Source organism: Rosa rugosa, chromosome 2 (genome assembly GCF_958449725.1).
Source record: "Rosa rugosa chromosome 2, drRosRugo1.1, whole genome shotgun sequence".
Lineage (NCBI taxonomy): Eukaryota > Viridiplantae > Streptophyta > Magnoliopsida > Rosales > Rosaceae > Rosa > Rosa rugosa.
Genome location: NC_084821.1, coordinates 52,379,353 through 52,403,861, shown reverse-complemented (window position 1 = coordinate 52,403,861; position 24,509 = coordinate 52,379,353). Strand labels below are relative to the sequence as shown.

At 40.4% G+C, this 24,509-nt stretch overlaps 4 protein-coding genes across 5 annotated transcripts; 3 read left to right on the top strand and 1 right to left on the bottom strand.

Annotated features, from left to right (window-relative positions):
• Positions 1 to 601: 601 nt before the first annotated feature.
• LOC133728211 (uncharacterized) lies at positions 602 to 2,895 on the bottom strand. The gene has a single exon (XM_062155617.1). The coding sequence runs from the start codon at positions 2,859 to 2,861 to the stop codon at positions 1,026 to 1,028; it is 1,836 nt and encodes a 611-aa protein (XP_062011601.1). The 5' UTR covers positions 2,862 to 2,895; the 3' UTR covers positions 602 to 1,025.
• Positions 2,896 to 4,179: 1,284 nt separating this feature from the next.
• On the top strand, positions 4,180 to 8,821 carry LOC133728210 (uncharacterized). Its single transcript, XM_062155616.1, has 8 exons — positions 4,180 to 4,555; positions 4,798 to 4,932; positions 5,235 to 5,417; positions 5,654 to 5,715; positions 5,823 to 5,980; positions 7,218 to 7,366; positions 7,470 to 7,613; positions 8,555 to 8,821. Exons 1-8 carry the CDS (start codon positions 4,211 to 4,213, stop codon positions 8,729 to 8,731), a joined length of 1,353 nt encoding a protein of 450 aa, XP_062011600.1. The 5' UTR covers positions 4,180 to 4,210; the 3' UTR covers positions 8,732 to 8,821.
• A 558-nt stretch (positions 8,822 to 9,379) lies between these two features.
• LOC133732174 (peptide-N4-(N-acetyl-beta-glucosaminyl)asparagine amidase A-like) lies at positions 9,380 to 12,125 on the top strand. 2 transcript variants are annotated; one of them, XR_009856972.1, is made up of 2 exons: positions 9,380 to 11,341; positions 11,975 to 12,125. XR_009856972.1 is itself a non-coding variant. In XM_062159659.1 (1 exon), exon 1 carries the CDS (start codon positions 9,438 to 9,440, stop codon positions 11,217 to 11,219), a length of 1,782 nt encoding a protein of 593 aa, XP_062015643.1. In that variant the 5' UTR covers positions 9,380 to 9,437; the 3' UTR covers positions 11,220 to 11,415. The 2 variants fall into 2 exon arrangements, 1 of the variants encoding a protein (XP_062015643.1); XM_062159659.1 differs by lacking the exon at positions 11,975 to 12,125 and having other exon boundaries at positions 9,380 to 11,415.
• A 1,171-nt stretch (positions 12,126 to 13,296) lies between these two features.
• On the top strand, positions 13,297 to 15,586 carry LOC133728209 (peptide-N4-(N-acetyl-beta-glucosaminyl)asparagine amidase A-like). The gene is made up of 2 exons (XM_062155615.1): positions 13,297 to 15,264; positions 15,460 to 15,586. Exon 1 carries the CDS (start codon positions 13,353 to 13,355, stop codon positions 15,156 to 15,158), a length of 1,806 nt encoding a protein of 601 aa, XP_062011599.1. The 5' UTR covers positions 13,297 to 13,352; the 3' UTR covers positions 15,159 to 15,264; positions 15,460 to 15,586.
• Positions 15,587 to 24,509: the final 8,923 nt, after the last annotated feature.

Here is a 24,509-nt window from a genome sequence, read left to right as displayed (position 1 = left end):
CCATACCAATAGAAGATTATGTTCACTAATTAAGAAAATGCTTTAGTACTAGTGACTCTTTGAATAAGATTTCCTCAACCAATCTCACATCATTGCTATTAAGGCCATACCAATTGGTAATGCTGATCGTGAGGATAGTATAAACTCATTTGGAGAAGCATGGCTCCTACTCTCTAAGGTCAGCTTATCGTTGCTCCACTCTGTTACACCTCAGAAGGAAAATAACAGAGCTTCAACCTCTCATTCTGTTCATCACAAGACTTGGAAACTGATCTGGAGCACTGAAACTAGTCCAAAAGTTAAAAACATTCTTTGGCTTAATCCCCACTCTTTGGAATCTCTTCAAAAGGAAAGTAATTGTGAACTCCCCCTGTAGCTTGTGTGGTCTATCTCCCGAGACTATTGAGCATTGTGTTCTTCTTTGTTCCCGGACAGTGTTTGGTTTGGCATCGTTCTTGGTTATATTCCATTGAAAAAGAACATTACATACAACTCTTGATAGATGGCTTTTGAAGAGGGATTTAACTGATGATCAGAGTGGCTTTTTCACTTTTATTGTCCGGACGTTGTGGGAAATCTGGTTCTGGTGGGTGTAAGTGAGTTACTCAATGCTTGGTCCACTGTGCTTTCTTCTTCGAACTCGGATAATTCTACATCACACAGTGAGCAATGGCTCCGAGTTGTTGTAATGTTGTATTTCTTCCTTCAGCCTTCTGGCTTTTCAACAAATATCAGTCGAAGAAAAAAAGAAAAGACTCCAAAACAATTACTTCATGCTTGAAAACCTGAAAAATGAAATTGGCATTGTGCAACTCTAACAAATATTGATACTGCAACAGAAAACTACGTTGGCAAAATTGTTCTAACATTATAATTTATCTTCATACAACTCCTTTTACATTAACAAAACTCATTGAGATTGATTCAATCAGATTACAGCCTATGCGTAGTTGCTGACTAGCTGTATAGTTATACCAGCAAGAGGCAAATTCATGATAGATGACTCATTCGCAGCAGACAAATGATCAATTCTTTGAAGCCTTTTGAGGAAAATCACCATCCAGAATTGCATGCCTAGTCAAAACAATCTCCTTCACAAGGTTTCTGTAGGTATACAGGTTAACTGCTGCTCGCAAGAACAACTGTGGAGGAATTCTACTCTTCTTAATCTTTTTCCTCCATGGACCATACCCAGCAAGCTTCCATTCTTCCTCACTTATTTTTGGTCGTTTTCCCCTCATGGCAGTTTCATCACCATCTTCTACCAAGTTCACACCTTCCTTTCCTTCCATTTCCCTCAATTGTTTCTTGTAGAACTTATCAGTTATCTCAACACTCCGTTTTGCTAGCTTTTCCATTGCTTCAGCACTAGTCGCAGCCTTTTCAAACTCATCCTCCCAGTACTTCTCATCCTCTTCTTCACTCAAATTCTCGTCCTTGACACCCAAGACATCATCTTCACCCTCTTCCATATCTATAACATCATCACTTTCCTCACTATCACTCTCATCACCATTGTGTTCCTCGTCCTCACCGTCATTGTCATCTTCATCATCGACCTCAACCCAATCCGTAAACTCCTTCTCTGCCGCATTGATAGGGAGGTCAGCATCATCACTATCCGGAGCATCACAACCCAACTCCCACTCCTCCAACTTAGCTTTCCACTCTTTCGTATACGGATGCAACAACTTAACCGGATGATTCTTCAGCAAAAACCCCAAACACCTAGACTTCTCCTCATCACTCAACTTCTCATAAGCCTTAACCACATCATCCACATACGCCTTCTGATTCACCTTCGCAATCTTACACAACCCCGCATAATAAGTACACATTTCAGCACTCCCATCCTCTCTCTCCAACTGAAACAAGTAATCCTGCTCCGTTTTCGGATCCAGAAACGGCACCAACACATGAAAAAAATCATCCTGAGGCTCAAACCGGCACTGATACACCGGCCTCTTCACATACAAAATGTCCGGCCTCATCCATGCTGCACATTTAGTTATCAATGACCTAGTCAAATTCCCAAGCCTACCCATCAAGCTCCACTTATCCAACCTCTGCTTCTTCTCAGCTTCCACCACCAGCTCACTAACCAAAGTCCACTGCTCCCACGGCAAATCCGAAAGCCGCCATTTCGGGTGCCTCACAAACACCCAAAAGTACCTATGCCCTATCTTCTTATCCAACTGCGTCAATCTCTTCCCAAAATCTTGACCCATTTCAAATTGCTCAATCTTCTCCCACTCTTCCTCATCCCTAACCTCACTAATTATACTCACCCTTTCGTCGGTGAACCGGCCCCGAACCGGGTCGCCGACGACGACCCCTTTCCACGAGTAGGGTCCGAACTCGCCGTACTTGTACCAATCGTCCGGGTGGCGCAAATTCGGGTCGTCTTTCTCCATGAACCGGACCATACGGTCGTACCCGAGCCCAATTTGCTGGAGCTCGTCCTGTGTGAAGTTGTCCGGGTAGTTCCGGCTCGGGTTCTTGAGCCGGTAGAACATCGACTCGGCGAGCTTCTTGGTTTTCCGGCGAGCATTTCTCTTCGCCTCCTTGCGATACTCGGAGTTTGCATCGATTCGGCCGTCTCCGCCGGAGCCTCCCGGACCTCCTCCGGCCTTCTTCTTGCTCCGGCCGGCGAAAGCGCGCAGGTCCCGCGGAATTTGGCGGGAAACTGTGAAATTGGGGACGGTAATTTGGGGAATTTCGGACACCGCTCTGATACCGAAGCGTTTTGGAGCGCTGGAGGGCTTGAGGGTTAGGGTTTGGCGGAGAGGGTTCGGAAATGGAGTGAGAAGAAAGAGGGAAGGGTTTAGGGTTTTACAGAGCGAAGGGTCTTGACTCAGCATTTTCGATTTCTTCGATTTTGAGGACCCGGTTCGGTTCGAGTTTTAGCGATGCAACAACATCCAAAACGCAGCGTTTTATTTTATTTTTATTTTTTATTTTATCAAAAACCAGTGCGGCTACACTCAAACTGTGATTAATGAAATTGTTGAGTACATTGGGGAACATAGGCCACATTTGGTAGAGTAGATAAGATTGGATTAGGATTTCAAAATGGATTAGACTAGATTAGATTGGATAGGAGATGCTGACTCCAAACCAATCTTGCGTTTGTGTAATAGGATTCAGAACTGGATAACTAAAGGATTTAAAAAAATACAGAGCCATGTCATCTTCATCTTCTACCTCTGCAACCTTCGGTCTCAACTTAGCCATGGCTGCCTTAGTCAGGGCCTCCCTCATGGTCGTTTCCGCCTTCTACATCCACAAACGCACCGTCGACCAAATCATCGACTGCCTCATCGAGATCCGCCTCAAGCTGCCGTCTCGCTTCACCACCGAAGAGGACGCCGACGAAGAAGATTACATCGAAAAAGACGATAAAGAGCAGCAGCGAGGGTTTGGGTTCAGACCGCGAGACCGTTATTGATAGGAAAACGACGTTGTCCAGGTCCATGGATGAGAAATCGATTTCCTCTTACAGAATCTCATCCTTGCTGCCCAATCCAAATAAGAGAAGAGGTAGTTTCATCGAGGAGGCCAAGTTTGATCCGCTCTCTTATTATCGAGCTCCTAGTTTTTCTTCTTCAGCAGACAGGCTCAATTTGTTTTCTCGGTGAGGTTGAAGACGAAGACGTTATGCTTTTTTGATCATATCCAAATGGCTAAGATTTATCTTACCTTCTCAGCAAGATTTGATATGAAGATCTGACATGATTAAAATTTGATGGTTACTTAATATCCGGACGTCCAAACACAACTTCTCATTAGATAGGAGATAATTAATCTTGTCCAAGTATCATCTCTAGGCAAATAAACGCGACCATAGTGCTTAAATCTCAAATTATAATCAGCCTCAAGAGAACATACCGAGCAATGCCAAGAGCCTCGACTACAACTATGTGTTGAACAATAATGTTCACCTGGTCAATTATTGATCAAGAATATATTATTGAACTATCTTTAGATGTAAATCCAACAATAAATATAATTTATATTCAACGATGATTAAACATAATTTTCATAGTCAGTTACGGATCAAGTGAAGACTATTCAAACAGATACTAACTAGCAAAAAGTGCAAGAACATTCAAAACGCAGCGTTTTGTTTAAAAAAGTTGAAACGTTGCCGTTTCAAAGAAGGCTTTTATAGTTATATGTCTCTCCTTTCTTCTTCGATATCCGATCAAAAATGGCGAGGCGGGTTCACACGACGGAGGTGGGCTGCATAGCGTGCGAGGAGCTCGGCGAGCTCGGCGCCGGAAAGGAGGGGTGGCTCGTGGACACTCCGAACCTCCTCTGCGCCATCGACACTCACTGCATCGCGCTCGCGAACCGGTCGGTGATTGTGGTACTCGGGTGGGCCGAGCCCGACGGGAACCGGGTCAAGATCCGACCCGAATTGTCGCCAATTGAGGCCGAGTTCGTGACGGCGATTGAGTGGCTGGTGTTTGATGAGATGCGGGTCGTTGTGGCCGGGACTTCTGCTGGCTATCTCCTCTTTTACTCTCTGGCTGGTCATTTGATCCATAAACAGGTAAAAAGTAAATAGCTTTTCACCATTATGGATTATTTACTATTGGAAAGAGTTTAGCTTTGGTATAAATGTTATTGAATTTCACTATGCATTGAAGAGTTTTGGTTAGATTTTACATGATGGGTAAATCTAAAGTTAATAGATTTGGCATTGGTGATTATATCTGGGATGAGTTGCTGAACTTGAATTATGTTATTGTTTCAAATCTGAAGCAACTGGTGATTGATTTTGTTTGCTTACAGATGGTATATCCAGCTAGGATCATACGGTTGAGGGTCCGAGGAACGAAGAGAGATTTGAGCCACGATACATCCTCGGAGGAGGTTTGTGTTGTTATGCCAGGCATTCTCGCCCGTTTTGATGGTTCGGATATTCAGGTATGAGTAGCATCTTTTTATCTTGCTACAAATGAGAGTTTTAGCTGCAATGCCATCTTTTGAGCACAAATTGTGTTATTCTTGCTCTTTGGTTTTGCATTTGTGAGCTTAATATAGCGGGAGGATAAGTAGTTCTGGTTTTCTGTTGTGGCATAAAGAAATAAATAAGACAGCATATGATGGTTACTGTCGGAGTCTCAGGTGTCATTTGGTTATGAGTTTGGTTTTCAGATTTGCTTCTAGCCTTAAGAGGCTTAATTTGTATGGTTTCTAATAGTATGCTTAATGTGCTTGGAATGTAGAATAAGCTGCAGCAGTGGTTTCAAGAAACACAGTCTCATTTTTGGGATCGAAATCGGAGGTCTGATGATTTGGGAAATTCTTATGGAAAATTACCTTACCAGTTATGGAGTGTCAGCAAGTATGGTAGTTGTGCTGATGCAGCAATCACTGGCATAATGCCTCCACCACTGATGGAAATCCAGGTATTCACTTCTCCAGTAGTCTTCCTTATGGAATAAGGTTCTCTTGAGTTGACCAGCAGGAATATATTTACAGAAATACAGCTCTACATACTTGCAAGTTTTCCTTATTGTCATGTTTGTCTAATATTCTTGGAGTTTTGCTGAAAGTAATGGTTATGGTGCCTTTTCTATTATTCACGGAAACTTTCTGAATAGTTATTCTGGATTTGAATTCAGCTGCTTTTATTGTTGGGCAGTCAAGTGAACATTATTTCTGTGGAATCACTGTTGGAGAGGATGCGGTAATTTCAGCCTTCAGGTTAGTTTTATCGAATGATTTCCCAGTTGATGTAATTACTTCTCATGTTTTTCTATGTTATTACTCTTGGTAGATTTATTTACTATATTTTGGTTCGTCATGTAAAGACTTTCGGAAGATAAAAATAGATCTTTCGTGGGAGCTATCTTGTCTAAAGTTGTGCCTGCAACATTTTCAACAATAGCCTCATTCTCAAAACTGATATGGCGAAGTGAACAGACTTCACCTAAGAAATTAGATGAGACACCTCAACCATTTGCTCGAGGTGAGAATAATCAACTTCTGTTATTAACTTGAAGTTCAATAATTTTGTTGTCCGAGTATATTTAATAAATTTCATTAGCTGAATATAGGAATGAAGGAAGAAACAGATTGTTGAATCACATGCTGATTGATATTTTGTTGTTTCTTTATCTTATCTCAATACTTTGTCCGGACATTGATGGGAATCATGGGATTGCATTTATGTCCGTTATTTCTGTGGATATAGTTTCATATCGTATCATAGGAAACTAGATATGATAGTATGATGAAACTATGCCGATAAAAGAATAGTGCAATCGAGCCAGACAAAAAAAATAATAATAATAAAGCAAATGATTAGGAAAGGATTACACACTTTTGACTTATGTGTAAGTTTTCAAACATCTGGAAAACAGAAACCATTTGACTATTTGAGCTTTCTAAACTCACCGTCCCATTAAAGTGAAATAAGATTCATTTATATGACATCTCTAGAAACAATATTTTGTTCAAGGTTTGTAAGGAAGCAAAGAGTGCAAAGATGAAAGCTACGCAAAAACAATTAAAAGATTGTTCATGTCAGAGTAACAGTAACAGTAAGAGGAAGGTGGTTGAACTTGTTGTGTTGTTTCAACCAGGCCCCTCTACAGCCTACAGTTGGCATCACAACAGCTACCCCATTTTGACGCATATCTGGGATGCATATGTATTTTAAGAGATGTTAATGTAATTAATTCCCTGCTGTTATAAACAGAGTTTGTGGGAAACTTAGGTTTAAAGTAAGATGTTATACTGATCCGTTGACAGATTGTGAAACAACTGATTAATACTCTTTGAAATTTGAGTGAATTTTCTGAAAACTCTGGGTGCTTCACCTTATCTATTCTGTCCACCTACTCCTATTAAACCAGTTAATTTCTGAAATTAGCCAACTAAGTTAATGTATCATGTTGTTTTATTGCATACTTCAGCACCTAAATTATATGTGTCCAACCTTCATTAGTTGTGCATGGACATGCATTTGGACAAAAGTACATTTCTCTGTAGCTATGGACATTCCTTCAACCAAGTCTAAGGAGTTCAGATGAGTGATACGATATAATTTATCATAAACTCAAGGGGAATTAAATCGCAACCTTTTAGTGTTAGTACTATGATAACTTCTTTGTCCAAGCATTTGGAATCCTTCTCACCAATCATTTTTCAACTTCATGTAAAATCCTGTTGGTTCTAATGATGTGCATTTTGATTTGTGACAGCTTCTCCATTGACATGTTTGAAGGACTTCCCGAGAAAGGGTGAGAAGCTTACCTTATCACCTAGTGGCACATTGGCTGCAATTACAGATTCACTTGGTCGCATATTGCTTTTAGACACTCAAGCACTTGTCATAGTGCGACTGTGGAAGGTTTTCATCTTGAATCCTTAGATTGAGTTTTTTTTTTTTTTTTTCTTTTCTTCTCATTTTGATATAATTGGGTTCCCTGATGGTGGTATAATTCAATCTGCAGGGATATCGGGATGCTAGCTGCCTATTCACGGAGATGCTGGTCAATAAAAACACTGCAGCTTCTAGTTCCCGTTATTATGAACCTACCAAGAGTGATTACTGCCTGTGTTTGGTCATTCATGCCCCTAGAAAAGGAATTATTGAGGTACATTGTTTTACCATTTTCCTGTTCAAAAGTAATTCCTTTTCCCAACATTCCAGCAGTCCAAGATCCCTTTTGTCTCTTAGTTGCATCTCTTCTAGTTTTTTCTACAACAATCACATTGCAAATTATTTTCTCCACATTCCAAAAACAACTCAAGGTATGTGGTGAAAACTTGATAGCAAGGCATCTGGTTTGCAATGTTAGAATCAGAACTGGGAGCACTAGTGTACAACTGCCTACAATGTTTTTACTTAATTTTAATCTGTGGAATAGAAATGTGTTGATCACATAATATATGAATAAGAGATATCACATGCTATTCAAGACTTGGTGAGTGAAAGTAGGATCCAGGAAGCATATTCAAACTGATATACATGGTTTCCAAATTGTCCTTAGAAGTTAAAGGACAGGCACTAGGCATCATTCTTTTCTTTAAAATTTGAGGAAAAGCAACTAAAGTGAATTCAAAAGTGAATGGCTCATTCAATAAGCTACTACTTGACATAAACCGGAAGGCATTTGGTTCGTCACGTTAAAATCAAAGCTGATGGTACTCATGAGAATGAATGATCACTGATTGCTTCTATGGAATTTCTTGTATAAAACTTGTGATAAACAAGAGTAATGGAGAGCTTGGAAGCACCATATATGCTAGTGATAATCAAATGCCTGCTTTTATATCTACTTGTAAGTTGCTACACAAGAAAAAGTCATTTTAAATATTTAAGAATGCTTTCAACTTGGCATTACTCATTCTAGTTTATAACTTAGTTGATCGGGATGAGTTTTGAAATATACGTGAAATGCTGGATGACACCTTGATGGAGAACTATCATTAGTTGCAATGAGATAAACAAAGTTCAGATTAGAGTAAGATTAAGCAACTGTGTTTAACTTCGAACTGATGGGATCTGCTTTCTTCTTTTGTGTTTATCGTGTAGATTTGGCAGATGAGAACTGGACCAAGGCTTCGAAGTTTTGTGTGCGCCAAAGGTAGCAAGATACTGCAACCTACTTACAGATTTGGATCGTCAATAGCCTCTCCTTATGTTCCTTTGGAGGTTTTCTTGTTGAACGGGGACTCTGGTCAGATATCAGTTTTAAATCGAACTCTTTAATTAAGTGTAAATTAAGAATATTTGTAAATCTTGTTACTTAATGAAATGTTCATATTTCTGATGCAATGCAATTCACTGCCATTGATACCTCATTTTGTTCAATCAATGATTATAGACAGGAAAACCCCTTTTTTCTTTTCTTTTTTGAAATATGCATTAATTGAAAGGAGAAGAAACTTCAACATGAAGACGACGGAAAAACAGCTAGATACAGGGAAAGAGCAAACCAGAGACAAGAGAGTAGAGACACCCAAATCAAAAGAGTAGTTTGCTTTTGAGGAAGAAGTAGATTGACTACTAAATTTAACCAAAAGCCTTTGCAAAATTGATTCAGGTACATGGTACTGGAATTGCTAAAAGGGAACAAAAAGCAATTGCAGTGGTTTTGAAAAGTATTTCCCAATTTTTTTATTTACAAATTTGATATCCATATGGACCATATCAAAACCCAGATACTATAACAGTGAACAGTCATTCATTTTAATCATTGCCACAGCTCCACAGGTGACAAAGATTCGCAATAAATGTATTTATTTGGAAATATTTATCCAGAGAAACTACAATTAATAATTTAACATTAGTTTCCATCCCAGCTCAGCATTGTTTTTCACCCCAAAAACCTCAATAAAACAGAATAGAGCATCCCTCGAATACTCATTGACCTGTTAAAACAAAGTAAACCCCCAACAACAACTCAACCACTACCATGGCTTCTCTGTTGCATCTCCTCTTCTTCCTCTTCCTTCAACCTCTCTTCTCCATTGCCAATGTCCACAAACTCAACCAACTCAGATCAGAGCTCATCTCCCAACCAACACCTCTAAATGACACCCCACCAACTCTTTACTTTGAAGTAACCAAACCCATTAAACTACCCAAAACCAAGCCTTGTTCCCAGCTCATTCTCCAGCATGACTTTGCCTACACTTATGGAAAAGCCCCAGTCTTTGCTAACTACCACCCTCCCTCAAATTGTCCATCTCAGAACTTCTCCAAGATTGTTCTTGAATGGAAAGCTACAAGCAAGGGAAGGCAATTTGACCGCATTTTTGGGGTTTGGCTTTCTGGGGTTGAGCTTCTCAGGAGCTGCACCGCAGAGCCGAGGCCTAATGGGATTGTCTGGAGGGTTGAGAAGGACATCACCAGGTACTATTCATTACTCCAGAAGAATCAGACACTTGCTGTTTATCTTGGCAATTTGATTGATAAAACCTATACTGGGGTTTACCATGTCAATGTTAGTATTCATTTTTATCCTGCTGAAGAGAACTTGATTGATCATGACCAAAAGTTGGCATCTTGGGCGGATTTGATTCTGCCCATTTCTAGAAATTTGCCTTTGAAGGATGGGTTGTGGTTTGAAATTGAGAATTCAACTGATACCAAGTTGAAGGAATTTGAGATTCCTCGAAATGCTTATAGGGCTGTGTTGGAAGTGTATGTTTCCTTTCATGAGAATGATGAATCCTGGTATGCAAATCCTACTAATGAGTACATTGCTGCAAACAACCTTAGCGTGCCCGGAAATGGACCCTTTAGGGAGGTTGTGGTCAGTATAGATGGTCATGTTGTTGGTGCTGTGTGGCCTTTTACAGTGATATTCACAGGAGGGGTCAATCCTCTCCTGTGGCGACCCATTACTGCAATTGGCTCATACGATCTTCCTTCTTATGACATCGAAATCACACCGTTTTTAGGGAACATATTGGATGGGAAGAGCCACAAGATTGGGTTTAATGTTACAAATGCCTTGAATGTTTGGTACATAGATGCAAATTTGCATATTTGGTTGGACAAACAGAGCAGAAGAACTGAGGGACAGCTTGTGAAGCACACAAGCTTGCCCCTTGTTATTTCACTGGTGTCAGATTTCAAGGGTTTAAATGGCACATTTATCACAAGGGTGAGCAGGTCTGTCTCATCAACTGGGTGGGTGAAGTCATCGAATGGAAATATTACAACCCAGTCAATTCAAAATTTTTACTACAGTAATACAATGGTCATGGGGAATAATGGTGATGTGCAGATAGTGAACCAGAACATCCATTTCAATGACACTGTTCATATCATGACGCCTTCCTCCATCGTTCACTCACTCTCATCACACAAAACATTTCCCCTTTACTTGTACACTGACTACTTGGAACAAAAAAATAATACATATTTATTGGTGACAAATGTCAGTCTGGGAGTTATTGAGAAGAAAACTGCAAGTGCTGGTTCTCGATTCATGAAGAGCTCTCTCAGAAATTTGCAGAATGCAGAGGGTCATATGGTTGTAAAAGATAATTTGGTAGTCAGTGGAGTCGGGAATACACAGCAAATGTACAGATATCATGGTGGAAAATTCTGTTACTTTAGGAATATAAGCAGCTCAAACTACACCATACTTTATGATAAGGTTGAGAATACATGCAACAACAAACCAAAGTCTAACTGGGATTTTGGTTTGAGAAGACTGTGGCCTTTTGGTGCTGGATTTATTTGAGAACAATGAGGAAGTTTAGCTTATTCATCTTGATGCATCTTCTTGTGCTACATAAAAGTACTCCTTTGCTAAGATTTTGAAGAGGGTGCCTCCATCTGTATGGCGGTACCTCAGATTCAAATGTGAGTATATTGTATTCCATTTGATTTTATGGATATTGTTCCCTAGAAAATTAAAAGTCAGTCTAGTTTTGTTTTACCTGGAATTGAATAATTTATGAAAAGTGGTTCAGGTGAAATCTCGACTAATCTCAATAATAATGCAAGTTTATGCAAGAAATTACAAACCATTGATTGTAGGAGCTAGCTACTTTGTGCAGAATCAAATTGCTTGACTGTAATCTGAACCTGGTATAGAAATCTAATACCATCTAATACCTATTGGTTATCCTTTATCATTGAGTTCAACTATTAAACCTTAAACAATACAGGACACAGGAGAATCATTAGACTTATAATATATACATGTAATGCCAGGACATGCAAAGGATTAATTTGCTAATCATCAATGCTAAATGTTTCATATTTGGGTTTCCCAGATCAACAATTTTTGTTCCGTGTTCAATCGAAAAAAAATCTGTACTTCTCTATAATATTGCAGTATTGTGATTGGGATGATCAAGTATGCCAGCCTATTTCTTCTGAGTTATATCATGTATATCATTCATTACACTGCATAAGTATCATTGTGCTTTGAAGGATTGATTCATTTGAACATGGTTGTAAACAACTCTTTTAAATTCACATTGTTTTCAGTTTGCTGGCTGCTTTTGCTTAAAGGTTTATCTCCAATAAAGATCGACAGACACCCTACAACTATCTGTAATCTATTCAAATATTTAAGAATGCTTTAAGTTTTTTGTTAGAATCTTAGAATAGGGACTTGGCATATCACTCGTTCTAGCGTATAACTGATGATTTCATTGATGTGGAAGAGTGTTTGAGTATGCTAAAATCAATGATGGATGACACCTAGAAGGAGAATTATCATTATCATCTAGTAAAGAGGGAATGAAGTTCAAATTAAAGGAAGATTGAGAAATTGTTTAGCTTTTAACCAATGAGATCTTTGTTTTGCTTTTGTTTTTACTTTTTACCTTCGCAAATTTGACAAATGATCGATTTGTTAGGCAATTTTAAAGTTTTACGCGCGCCAAATCTAAGCCTTCTGCTCACATGCTCTGCTTGTATTAGGTTGCAACCTATGTACAGATTTGCAGCCTAGTTGCCTCTCCTTATGTTCCTTTGGAGGCTATGGAGGTTTTTTTCGTTGAAAGGCGACTCTCATCACATATTAGTTTTAAATCTAACCATTTAAGTAGAATTGAATCTTCATATACCAAGGAATTATTATAGACAAGAAAAAATAGAGGCCATGCATAAGTGCCTATAGTTTCTTACTTTCTTTCACAACAATGGACAATATTGTCAGACATACCAAAAGGCCTAACAAAGACATGACATGAGAGTCCCACGTTAAATTTGTTAAATTTGACAAATTTGACAGTCTTGTATTCACTGTCTTTTTTTTTTTTTTTCTCATTTCTTCTCATCTCCTTTGTTCCCCAAATTCAGACCAAAGCAAAATCAAGAACATCTAAACCTAAAATCAGATTCACTACTGACTCTTCTTCTTCACAGTGGATAGAGACAATTGGACCATTACCAAAAGCCTTTATAAGATTTGGTTCAGGTGCTTAATACTGGGTGACTCTAAAAGGGAACTAGAAGCAATTTCAGGATGCAAATGATGAAAATCCATATATCAAACACTTACTAGTTTCGGAAACTATTTCCAAATTTGATTTCCAATACCGAGACCATTAATACAGTCAATCATTATAATCAGTACCACATGTGACCAGTAGTAGCAATGAGTAGCTATCCAAACTATAATTTCCACAAAGAAAAGTAAAGTTTACCCAGAAAAAATTTACAATGAAGTAACTTTCCTTCAAAGGTAATGAATACAAGAATTTAGGATCAACCCAGCTCAGCATTGTATACCACTCCAAACAACTCAATAATAAAACAGAACAAAGTATCTCCTAGGCCCCAATGTAGGAGCTGATATAACAAAGTAAACCACCAAAGCAATCACAACTCACAAGTTCACAACTCTTAACTACTAGTCATGGCTACTCTATTGCCTCTCCTCTTCCTCCTCCTCCTCCAACCTCTCTTCTCCATTGCCAATGTCCACAAACTCAACCAACTCAGATCAGAGCTCATCTCCCAATCCACTTCTCTCAATGCCACCTCACCCACCCTTTACTTTGAAGTAACCCAACCCATTCCAGTACCCCCAACCAAGCCTTGTTCTGAGCTCATTCTCCAACATGACTTTGCCTACACTTATGGCAAACCACCTGTCTTTGCCAACTACTCCCCACCCTCAAATTGCCCATCTCAGAACTTCTCCAAGATTGTTCTTGAATGGAAAGCTACAAGCAAAGGAAGACAATATGACCGAATTTTTGGGGTTTGGCTTTCTGGGGTTGAGCTTCTCAGGAGCTGCACAGCTGAGCCAAGGACCAATGGGATTGTCTGGAGTGTTGAGAAGGACATCACCAGGTACTATTCTTTGCTCCAAAAGAACCAGACACTAGCTGTTTATCTTGGCAATTTGGTTGATTCAACATATACTGGAGTTTACCATGTGAATATAAGTTTTCATTTTTATCCTGCTGAGGCGAGTTTGCATAGTTATGATCAAAATGTGGGGGATTTGGCATCTGGGTACCATTCTTGGGCGGATTTGATTCTGCCCATTTCGAGAAATCTGCCTTTGACTGATGGGTTGTGGTTTGAAGTTGAAAATTCAACTGATACCGAGTCGAAGGAATTTGAGATTCCTCGAAATGCTTATAGGGCTGTGTTGGAGGTTTATGTTTCATTTCATGAGAATGATGAGTTTTGGTATGCCAATCCTACTAATGAGTACATTGCTGCCAACAACCTTACTGGCACGCCCGGAAATGGGCCTTTTAGGGAGGTTGTGGTGAGCTTAGATGGTGTGGTTGTTGGTGCTGTATGGCCTTTTACTGTGGTTTACACTGGAGGGGTCAATCCTCTTCTGTGGAGACCCATTACCGGCATTGGCTCATTTGATCTACCTTCTTATGATATCGAAATCACGCCGTTTTTAGGGAACATATTGGATGGGAAGAGCCACAAGATTGGGTTTAATGTTACCAATGCCTTGAATGTATGGTACATTGATGCAAATTTGCATATTTGGTTGGACAAACAGGGCACAAGAACTCAAGCACAGCTTGTGAAGCATACTAGCTTGCCCCTTATTGTTTCAGTGGTGTCGGATTTTGTGGGTTTAAATGGCACATTTGTGACAAGGGTTAGCAGGTCAGTCTCATCAACTGGGTGGGTGAAGTCCTCTAATGGGAATATCACAACCCAGTCAATTCAAGATTTTTCCTACCTTAATAAAATGATCATGGGGAATGATGGCAATTTGCAGACAGTGGACCAGACCATAAATTTCAATGATACCGTTCTTGTTAAGACGCCGTCTTCCTATGTTCATTCACTGAAATCAAACAAATCATTTCTCCTTTCCTTGTACACTGACTTGTTGGAACAAGAAGATGGAACTTATTTATATGTGACAAACGTTGATTTGGGATTCATTGAGAAGAAATCTGCAAGCGGTGGTTCAAGACTCTTGGAGAGCTCTCTCAGAAATTTGCAGACTGCAGAGGGTAATATGGTTGTAAAAAACAATTTGGTAGTTAGCGGAGTGGGGAATACACAGGAAGTGTACAGATATCATGGTGGCAAATTCTGTTACTTCAGAAATGTCAGTAGCTCAAACTACACCATACTTTATGATGAAGTGGAGAATACATGCCACAAAAAAGCCAAGTCTAATTTTGATTTTGTTTTGAGAAGACTGTGGCCTTTTGGTACTGGATTTATTTGAAGCTTAGCTCAGCTTTATTCTTCATGTTGGATCTTCTTGTGCTAACATGAAAGGACTCAGTTGGTAACTCTGAAGAGGATTCCTGTATGGCACCTCAAATAAAAATGTAAGTATTCTCTGTTCGATTTAATTTTGTGGTTATCTGAATGAAAAGTGATTCCGGTTTGTTTTGCAAGTGGTGAATTATACCCTTTATATCAGAACTATGATAATCAAATTGGTTTCACCAGGCATTGAATGATTTAGAATAAGTGGACCAAGGGAACTTGTACTATCTCAATGTAATCCATTTTTTTTGCAGGAAAATACCACTGATTATAGGATCTTACTATTCTGGTTGTTTGGCATGAGTTCGCTTTACTTTTGATCTGAACTCTGTATAGAAATCTATTACTTAATGGCAATCCTGTATCATTGAGTTAAAATATTAAACCTTATAATTATAATTCGACTTGCAATACACATTTCAGGCCAAGCCGAGCAAAGGACTAATTTGCTGCTTTATCTATATTAAGGTTTCGTAGTTCGAATGAAAAATCAATAATGAAACTAAATTATAGGAAACTGTGAGATATGGTCACAAAGTTGAATCCATAGCTCTCTAGTTGTAGTGGGGCAGTTGCGGCGCATGCCCCAGAGTGCTTCTGCTGACAGTGTAGCATGATAAAGTAATCTGGGGTTCACATCCAAAACTAATTGGCAATGGATGGAGTGGCCCAAACCCTTATAAACCCATAGGCAAGATCTTATTTTTCCCATGTGGGATGTATATATTCTCAACACGCCCCCGCACGTGTGGCGAATTTTCAAGCCATACACGTGGACAACTTTGGGTGACGTGGAGCCCGTGTGGCCGTTAGGCATGCACACGTGGGTAACCTAGCTCTGATACCATGATAAAGTAATCTGGGGTTCACATCCAAAACCAATTGACAATGGATGGAGTGGCCCAAACCCTTATAAACTCATAGGCAATGTCCCATTTTTCCCATGTGGGATGTATATATTCTCAACATAGCATTGATGAACAGCATCACTCTTAGATCCTCTCTGCACCAAATTTCATAGCTTGGATTAATCTGTGAAGTAGTTGCTGTTGTTGATGATTCTGCTTCATCGTCGTTCTGGACTCGAACAAATTTCTCAGGGCACTCGAGTGAACCATCCAAGTAGCCGAGGAGATTGTAAGCCTTGAGTATGGTGATGATTATGTACCTCCAAGCGAAGAAGTTTTCGTTTTCCAATTTGAAGGGTACGAGATTGTGTACATTCGAAAGCAGATCAGGCAATTCGGACCTTGATGATGATGAGGAATTAGGAGCAGCCATGGTTACTATTAGTACGTACCTGATGGAACTTGCAGGACCTTAATTAGTTGGACATGCAGGAATCACAGAATGAATATATGAACTTGCAGGACCTCAACTTGATTTGATCCAAGTTGGTTTCCTTCTCGGATTATTACTTCGAGTTATGTCTATCCTCGTAGTCCAAACTCAAAACTGAAAAGAGTTGGGTTGGTCTGAATGTTTAATAATCTTTTCACTCTAGGACTCCGTTAATGTCTCTGGAGTGAAAGGCGTCAAGATCACATTACAAAATTGACAACAACATTTATTTACTCTTTATTCTGACCCCATTCGTTCTTGATGCCAAATTGCCAATGACCTCTACTAATAGGTCACATTTCACGGGCCACCAAAATTTTACGTCAATCTATCATCAAACATGTTACTCTATGACAATATATTGCACCTATGATGACCGTATTCTGTGGGGTAGTTTGTTTGTTTGTTTTTTTTTTTTAAGGAGAACTGAAAATTACAAAGAAAAGCCTCTAGAGCAACTAAAATTGAACTGATCCCAATCAAAAGCCGAGAGGGCAGCTATAGGAAGATGATTAAGCCAAACTTTCGGAACTGAGGAGCTATGGTTTGTGGAGGTAATAGCATTCGCAAGGAAATTAACTTCACGAAACACATGGAAAAATAAATTTTCTGTGGGTAGTTAACCTAATATCGTTGTCTGTATTTAATGATATTTAACTGCAGAAATAAAAACTAGAGAAATGGTGGAATGAGACGATTCTGTTCAAGTAAATCCAGAATATGTGTCTGGCCCAAACTCTAGGTTACTTGACCTAGTTGTAATAAGGTTTTGAATTAGAGATATTCTCGGAGATATTAATAGATATCCGATTAATTGTACGATTATCTTTCCTTGTACAGCTCATAGATATTCTATGTTTTGTAATCCTCTATATAAAGAGGCCCCTATTATCAATGAAAGTACAACTCAATTCTCTCCCAATTTCAGTTTTTCTTAAACACGTTATCAGCACGAAACCCTAACCCTGAAATCCCAAAACTAAAAACCAAAAACCCGGAAAAACCTCAACCTTGCCACCATCTCTCCTACCCTATGCAGCCACGCAACAGCCTCTTGCGACCCCCCTGCTACCCAACGATTGCCCAGCGCATCCCATCAGTTAGCTGGTTAGCCTCTGCCAGCAAAACGAAAAAAAAAAAAAAAAAAAAAAAAAAAACAGAAAACCAAGAGGAGGAAGAAGAAGCCGCGTAGAAGAAAGAAAGAAAAAGAAAAAAAAAATAGGCCCATAATGCCCATGTGCCCATAAGAAGGAAAGAAAGAGAAGAAGAAGAAAAGAAAGAAAGACAAAGGAGGCGGCCCCGCAGAGAAAAAAAAAATACAAAAGGGCAAAAGGAAGGGCCCGGCGGCCCAAGTCAGAAGAAAAGAAAAGAAAGAAAAAAAAAAAAGGGGCCCCGCGGGCCACACTTTGGTCAAAGGCAGAACAAGAAAAAAAAATAAAAGGAAAAAGGAAGCGCAACCCAAATAATTCCGGCCAACCAACGACAAGTTCCGGCGACTTTTTCCGGTAATTTTCTACACTTTTCAAGGTATGTTTTAAAGGTTCTATTAGTTCTAGTTTTTGAAGTTTTTTTTATTGTTTTTCTTTTCTTTTTCTCGGGGACTTGCAACCTCCCTTCTTCTACCCCACTTTCTTCATTATAGGGGAGACCTAATTAAGCCGAACTGTGGGGGTTTGTGCTCACTCCAAGCTTGGAGATTGTTGAGATCTCCAAACTTAGAGTTTGTAGAGAATTTATGATCGACCACTTACGTCATTGTTTCGATCTAATTCAATACCTCTTGGAATTGAATTTCTTGGAAGCGATTACGCTCAGAAATTTTATATGTTTTCGTGGTAGCCTTTTTCGCTCCGAAACTAACCATTTATCTTGTTCTCTTTCAAGATGAGTAACCTGAACAAATTGGACTTTGCTCCATTGAGAACAACTGGCTCTGGATATCACAGGTGGGTTCGTGATGTCCGCCAGCATCTCAAGGCCGATGGAATCCTGGATACGATTCTCGAGCTTAGCCAGGACGTGCTAACTGTTGAGCAAGCTCAAGCTTTAGAAGCAAATAGAGCAGCCTTAGAGGCAAATAAGGCGAAAGCCATCATCCTAATGACTCGTCATATGGATGATTCGCTCAAGTACGAGTGTATGAATGAAGAATACCCCAGAAGGTTGTGGGTCTCACTCGAAGAAAGATTTGGCAACTTCCGTGACTCCCTACTTCCTGACCTAGAAGTGAGATGGCATAGCCTCCACTTTTGTGATTTCAAGTCAGTTCTTGACTACAACTCGGAAGCACTTCGCATTAAATCCTTAATGGAATTCTGTGGTAAAGAGATCACAGATGCGATGTTGATTGAGAAGACTCTCTCTACCTTCCCCGTCTCTGCATTGATGGTTGCTAAGAACTATCGAATTTATGTTACTGCATGACGGATCACAAGGTTTCATGAGCTCATTGGAGCTATGAATGTCGCTGAAAAGCATGACAACATCCTTGTGAAGAACTATAATTCGAGATCCGTGGAAACAGAGCATATTCCGGAATCTAATTATAGTCGCGCCTCTAAGAGAGGGCACCAAGAGAGAAACCCTAATCTTAAGGATACTTCTGGACATTCTGGTCCATATAATCGCTCTACTTGGGAATGTAACCGCCAAAATAGGCGAACACGGAACTTAAGAGGTCAATGTGGAAAGAGAGAGGGAGGCAACGCCTCTGGCCATGTTGATGGCGCCACCAACATTAAGAGTCATCTAAATGACGCTTTCAAAGCGCCTCAATCAATGGAGTCTAAGCAAAGAGATGTATGTTCTTGATGTGAAGTATCCGGTTATTGGGTATACATTTGTAGAGCTCATGAAGAAATTGTCACCGCCTACAAAGCATATTGTGAAGCAAGAGAAGCTCACTATGTGGAACAAGAAGATCAAGAAGATGATCTACAGTGAAGGGTTGAAGACTACAAATCTAGCTGGGATCAATAGATCGCCAATTCTGTTTAAGTCTTTATTTTTCCAAGAGATGTAACAGGCAATTGCCATATACTTTGTAGTAAATTCCATTGGTTTAGTTTTTCTTCACATAGGCTCATCCAAAATGAGTATGATGTCTAGGAAGGTTTTGAGATAAGTGGTACTTAAGCGAGATAGATAACATACAACTGAAAGATATGGGAGTTACTGCTAAAGCATAAGTGAGATACCGCTGGAGTGTAGATGAGATACTATTGAAGCATAGAGAAGAGATTGCCAAGGCCTGAATAATATACTGCTGAAGCACAAATAAGATATCGCTGAAACGTGGCGAGCATTGGGTGTATGTCATTACAGCATGGCGACTGCGTCGTTGAAGCATTGGGAGCATGTCATTACAACATTGCGAGTGTATCGTTGAAACATGGCGAGTGTGACATTTATCATATAGGATGATATATCACGTTGAAGCATGGCGATTGTGTGTCATTGAGGTATGACAAGTACATCGCTGAAACATGGCGAAGGAAATCGTTGGGGCATAGCGAGTATGCACTAAGCAAGTGTATCGCTAGGCATGGTGAGTACATCGCTGAAGCGTGGAGAATATAACGTTGAGGCATAGATAAGATACCGCTGAAGCATAAGGGAGATACTAGTAAAACATAGTAAAGATATCGTTGATGTGTAGAGAATATACTGCTGAAGCATAGATGAGATACTATTGAAGCGTAGGGAAGATATCGTTGAGGCCTGGATAATATGTTGCTGAAGCATGGATAATATATTGCTGAAGTGTGGCGAGTACAGATCGCTGAAGCATAGATAACACGTTGAAGCATAGATAAGGTACTGCTAGCTGGAGCATGGTGAGTGTACGCCACTGGAGCATGGCGAGTGTTACGCCATTTCGGCGTGACGAGTAGAGTGTGCAATTCCTCCAGTATCGAGAACATTTATCATGGCGAGTGTATGCTATTCAAGTATGGCAAGTGTATGCCATTCAGGCATGACAATATGTGACATTCATGCATGGCAAGTATGGTGTACAAGTCCCCCAGTATCGAGAACGTTTACCATGGCGAGTGTATATCATTCAGGCATGGCGAGTATGGTGTGCAAGTCCCCCCAGTATCGGGGACATTTAGTGTGGAGAGAGCGAGGACTATTCTCGCTAGTGGGATTTCATGTAGATATGAACAATAGAGGTGCTAAGCATGCATGTAGCAGTATGTGGGGAAAGTATCGCATGTATGCATGTAGCAATATAATCGTGGAGATGCGAATAATACTTTGCATTTTGTAAACAAGCTTAATAATCATGGAGGCATTTAAAGCATAGCATTAACATTAAGGCATAGTAAATGAATATGCCACTAAGATGATCACATTTTGTAGGCATATGCTTAGATTGTAGTAATCAATGAAGCATGTGAAGCATAGCATTATTTCGAATTAAAAGGGTATAGATGAGAACTTATCTTGAGCCATTCGCAAGTGGTGAAGATATTATAGAGAGATTGGAGTTGTCCATATATAAGACTCCATGTGATCGATAAATAGTCATCAACAGCTTGCTTGAACTTGCTCATATAAGAAGATGCCTGATTGAGTAAGTATACTTCCTCAAAAATAGGTCAGTGATTAGCAGCTTATATATGTATGATAATTGAAATTTGATTTGTCTGCATATTTTGGCACGCCAAGAGCATGGCAGTGCACAAAGCATGGCATGGATAACTCTTTGAACCTCTAGAAGAAGGGTATGTATATATTCAATCCTGACAAGGGAGCATAATAAAGAAAGCAGCTTGGCTTTTGATGAGCATGAGGACATGGCAGCAACTGACAATTATGGAGGGCTGTGTATAACTCAATTTGGTGTTGAGGAAGATAATTATAGTATGCCAATATCAGCAATGTTCCCGCATAATTCAAGATTGTGCGCAAGACTTGTCATGTCAAATGATAGTATTGCGACTTGGTGAGCAAAGAGAATAAATATGCATATCCCAGTTTCAAATATATATCCATCAGTGTTGAGAGTTAATAAGTACGGTGCTGCCATCATTGGATAAATGTCCGTAGACAAATGCATGTCATTTGTATTGTAGTATGGCATGGTCAATATGCAGGTGAATCCGTGAATGTCTGGAGACAATGGCATTGATCAAATAACTCTTTCCATGTCTCAAAGAGTATTGTAATCAGTTGTTTTGACAAAACCGCATGCAACATGAGGAGATAAAGAGAACATAATGTATTGGCTAGCAGAATTGGTTTGTACGATAGTAAGGCACATGTGATCATGCATAATCTCATTAGACAGAGCTAAAGCGGTAGATGCTTGCTAGTGATGTGTCGGCAAGTGATGCTTGCTGCCATATGATCCGAGCGAATAAATATATACTTGCAGATTGGTGTAAATCATTAATGCTTGACATGCATACTTCTCTCTCTCCGTATATATATACGGAGCTGTTCCAAAGAGGACGTTCGCACTATTGCTAAAGTGCGGACGTCGACGCAGCAGCCTCGATCAAGCTTCGATGGCACGGCGCCGCTTGCTGGACGGAGGCCAGGGGTAGGACGGACTGGTCTGCAGTAGGGTGGAGTCGCCGGCGACGAGATTGCAGCTCTGCCCAGAAAGTTGCAGTTGCAGGTCGAGTCGCTGCCCAGAACATGCAACCTCGACCTCCTCCGACCTCGATCGCTGCCCAGAACCTTCTGGGATGCCTCCGGCCTCCATCCGCCATCGCCGCCTGGAACGCTGCTGCTGCGTCGTCGTCTGCACTTTAGCGAAGTGCGGATGTCCGCTTCAGAACCGGCCTGTATATGTGTGTGTGTGTGTGTGTGTGTGTGTGTGTGTGTGTGTGTGTGTCATGTGCACTATGTAGTGGTGGATGACCCATCATATATAATTGTGCACATAGTGGTGAAATAAATTGTGCATGAGCAGACAACTTTGACCATGCTATCGATACGTGGTGCCAAGTTGTGGACTAGCAAATTAAGAATATACATGCAAGGCTCATGATGTTTCAATTGTCTAATGAGCCAACAGATGTACTTCAGTGCACTTGGTCATGCCTTAAATGTGTCAATAGAAATAGAAGCCACCGAGATAGGCCAAGCAAGTTTGAAATTTCAATTAAATTGATTGCATATATGAGAAATTATCTTTGCAGGGAGGTTGTAGTTGCCGTTAACTGGTAGTCGTCCAGGGAGTAGAGACTAGAGTGTGCATTTGTAAGAGTTGCAGGAGCCCAAATAGGAGAAAGCAAGTCTTCCATTACCTGGTATATGCTCAGGGACGGGGTGATATGATCACTTCGGCATTCAAGTATATCTGCTGAGTTTTCATAAGGGTGTCCATAGAAGATTGATGGGTGACCACAGCCCCTCTTTTTTTGGAATCCCTTGAAAAGAGAGATGTTCATGAGAATTGTATTGCGAGACATGAAAACATTGCCTTCAGCTTTGCCGCTGTAACTGAGCATTGAAATCGTAGCAAGAGTTGGGTGAAGTTGTTGCCGAGAGAAACTGGGTGTCCAGCTCGGTTCCTTGGGTGTAGAGATCATTTTTTTAAAAAACTGTATATATCGCCGAGACACCGAGAGAGATTGAAAGACTGCTTGTTAGTGAGTATGGTGTCGGTGTGCGTCAGCAAGATTGATGTCGAAGTATCGGTGAGGGTCACCGAGAGAGGTGCTTTGCCGCGATACCGAGATGAGATTGTGGTCACGATACCGAGAGAGGCGAGGTATCGATGAAGATCACCGAGAGAAGTACCGGCATGGGCAAGCAGTGGCGGAGGGAGGAATATATTTGTATGGGGGCCAAAAAATTTAACTAAACACCAAAAGACCATTGATGAACAAAAATACATACCCTGTAGAACATGAATACATGATACTGATGATAGAACATCAAGTCATCAATTCACATTGTTCTCAATAAGTCTATAGGAAATACACAAGAACAAAGCCACAGAGGAGAAGAAAAACAGTAAAAAAAAAACAAACAAATTAATCAACTTGAGTGCTGGCTTTGGTAGTTGAGTTTGATCAACAAAGAGATATCGATATCTGGGATTTGAGAAATGAAGTCATCGCAAAACCTAGGAAGCCAGCAATATCAGTTTATTGACTTTGAGTGCAGAGTGCTGGCTTTGGTAGTTGAGTTTGAATATATATGCTGAATGGGGTTGCACAAGAAGCTTCATGCTCCCCTTTTTCTTGTTTTTTTCCGTTGGTTTGTGGGAGTTGTGTGTTGTGGGCCTACTGATATGTTTAGACGGTTTGGACTATCAAATTTGTGGGCTTTGAATTATGCCATTGTGGGAACACTGAACACAATATATATACATATATCATATATGTTGTTTATATCTGGCCACTTGATGGGGGCAAATTGTATCTTTATGAGCCATGTGTCATAATCTCAATGGGGGCAGTGGCCCCCACTCGTCCTGAACTGCCTCCGCCAGTGTGGGCAAGTACTGGTATGTGAAATTGGTACCGGGAGATGCAATTGCTATTGGGATGCGAAGCTATTGCCGGGGGATTGAGCTATCACCGGGAGGAGCTCAGATTAGGTTCTGTCATGGTTGTTTGTCGCATCTGCATCTCTCTCCTTAATGAACTTAATGAACACAGAGCCGTGAAGCTCGTGGATATGGAAAGCTGATAGAGGAGAGAGGAATCCTAGGTAACCAATCTGGGTGTAGAGAGAATAACACAAATCATTTTCATCATGGATGAGAGGAAGTTGCCCTTGTATTGTAGTGACGATCGGAGAGGAAAGCAAGGGTCGTGGGTGCCCAGAAAAAATTTCTGGGTGCCTATGGAGGCGGCGCGTGGGCTACTTTCGGGCATCGCCGGTTGACGGAGAGGCTGCTGGTGGATTGTCGGAGGACACTGAGCACGATAGTGGTGGAGGTGAGGCAGAGTTGTGCTTAGATACCCACTGGTGGAGGAGATAGAGAAATCTAGAT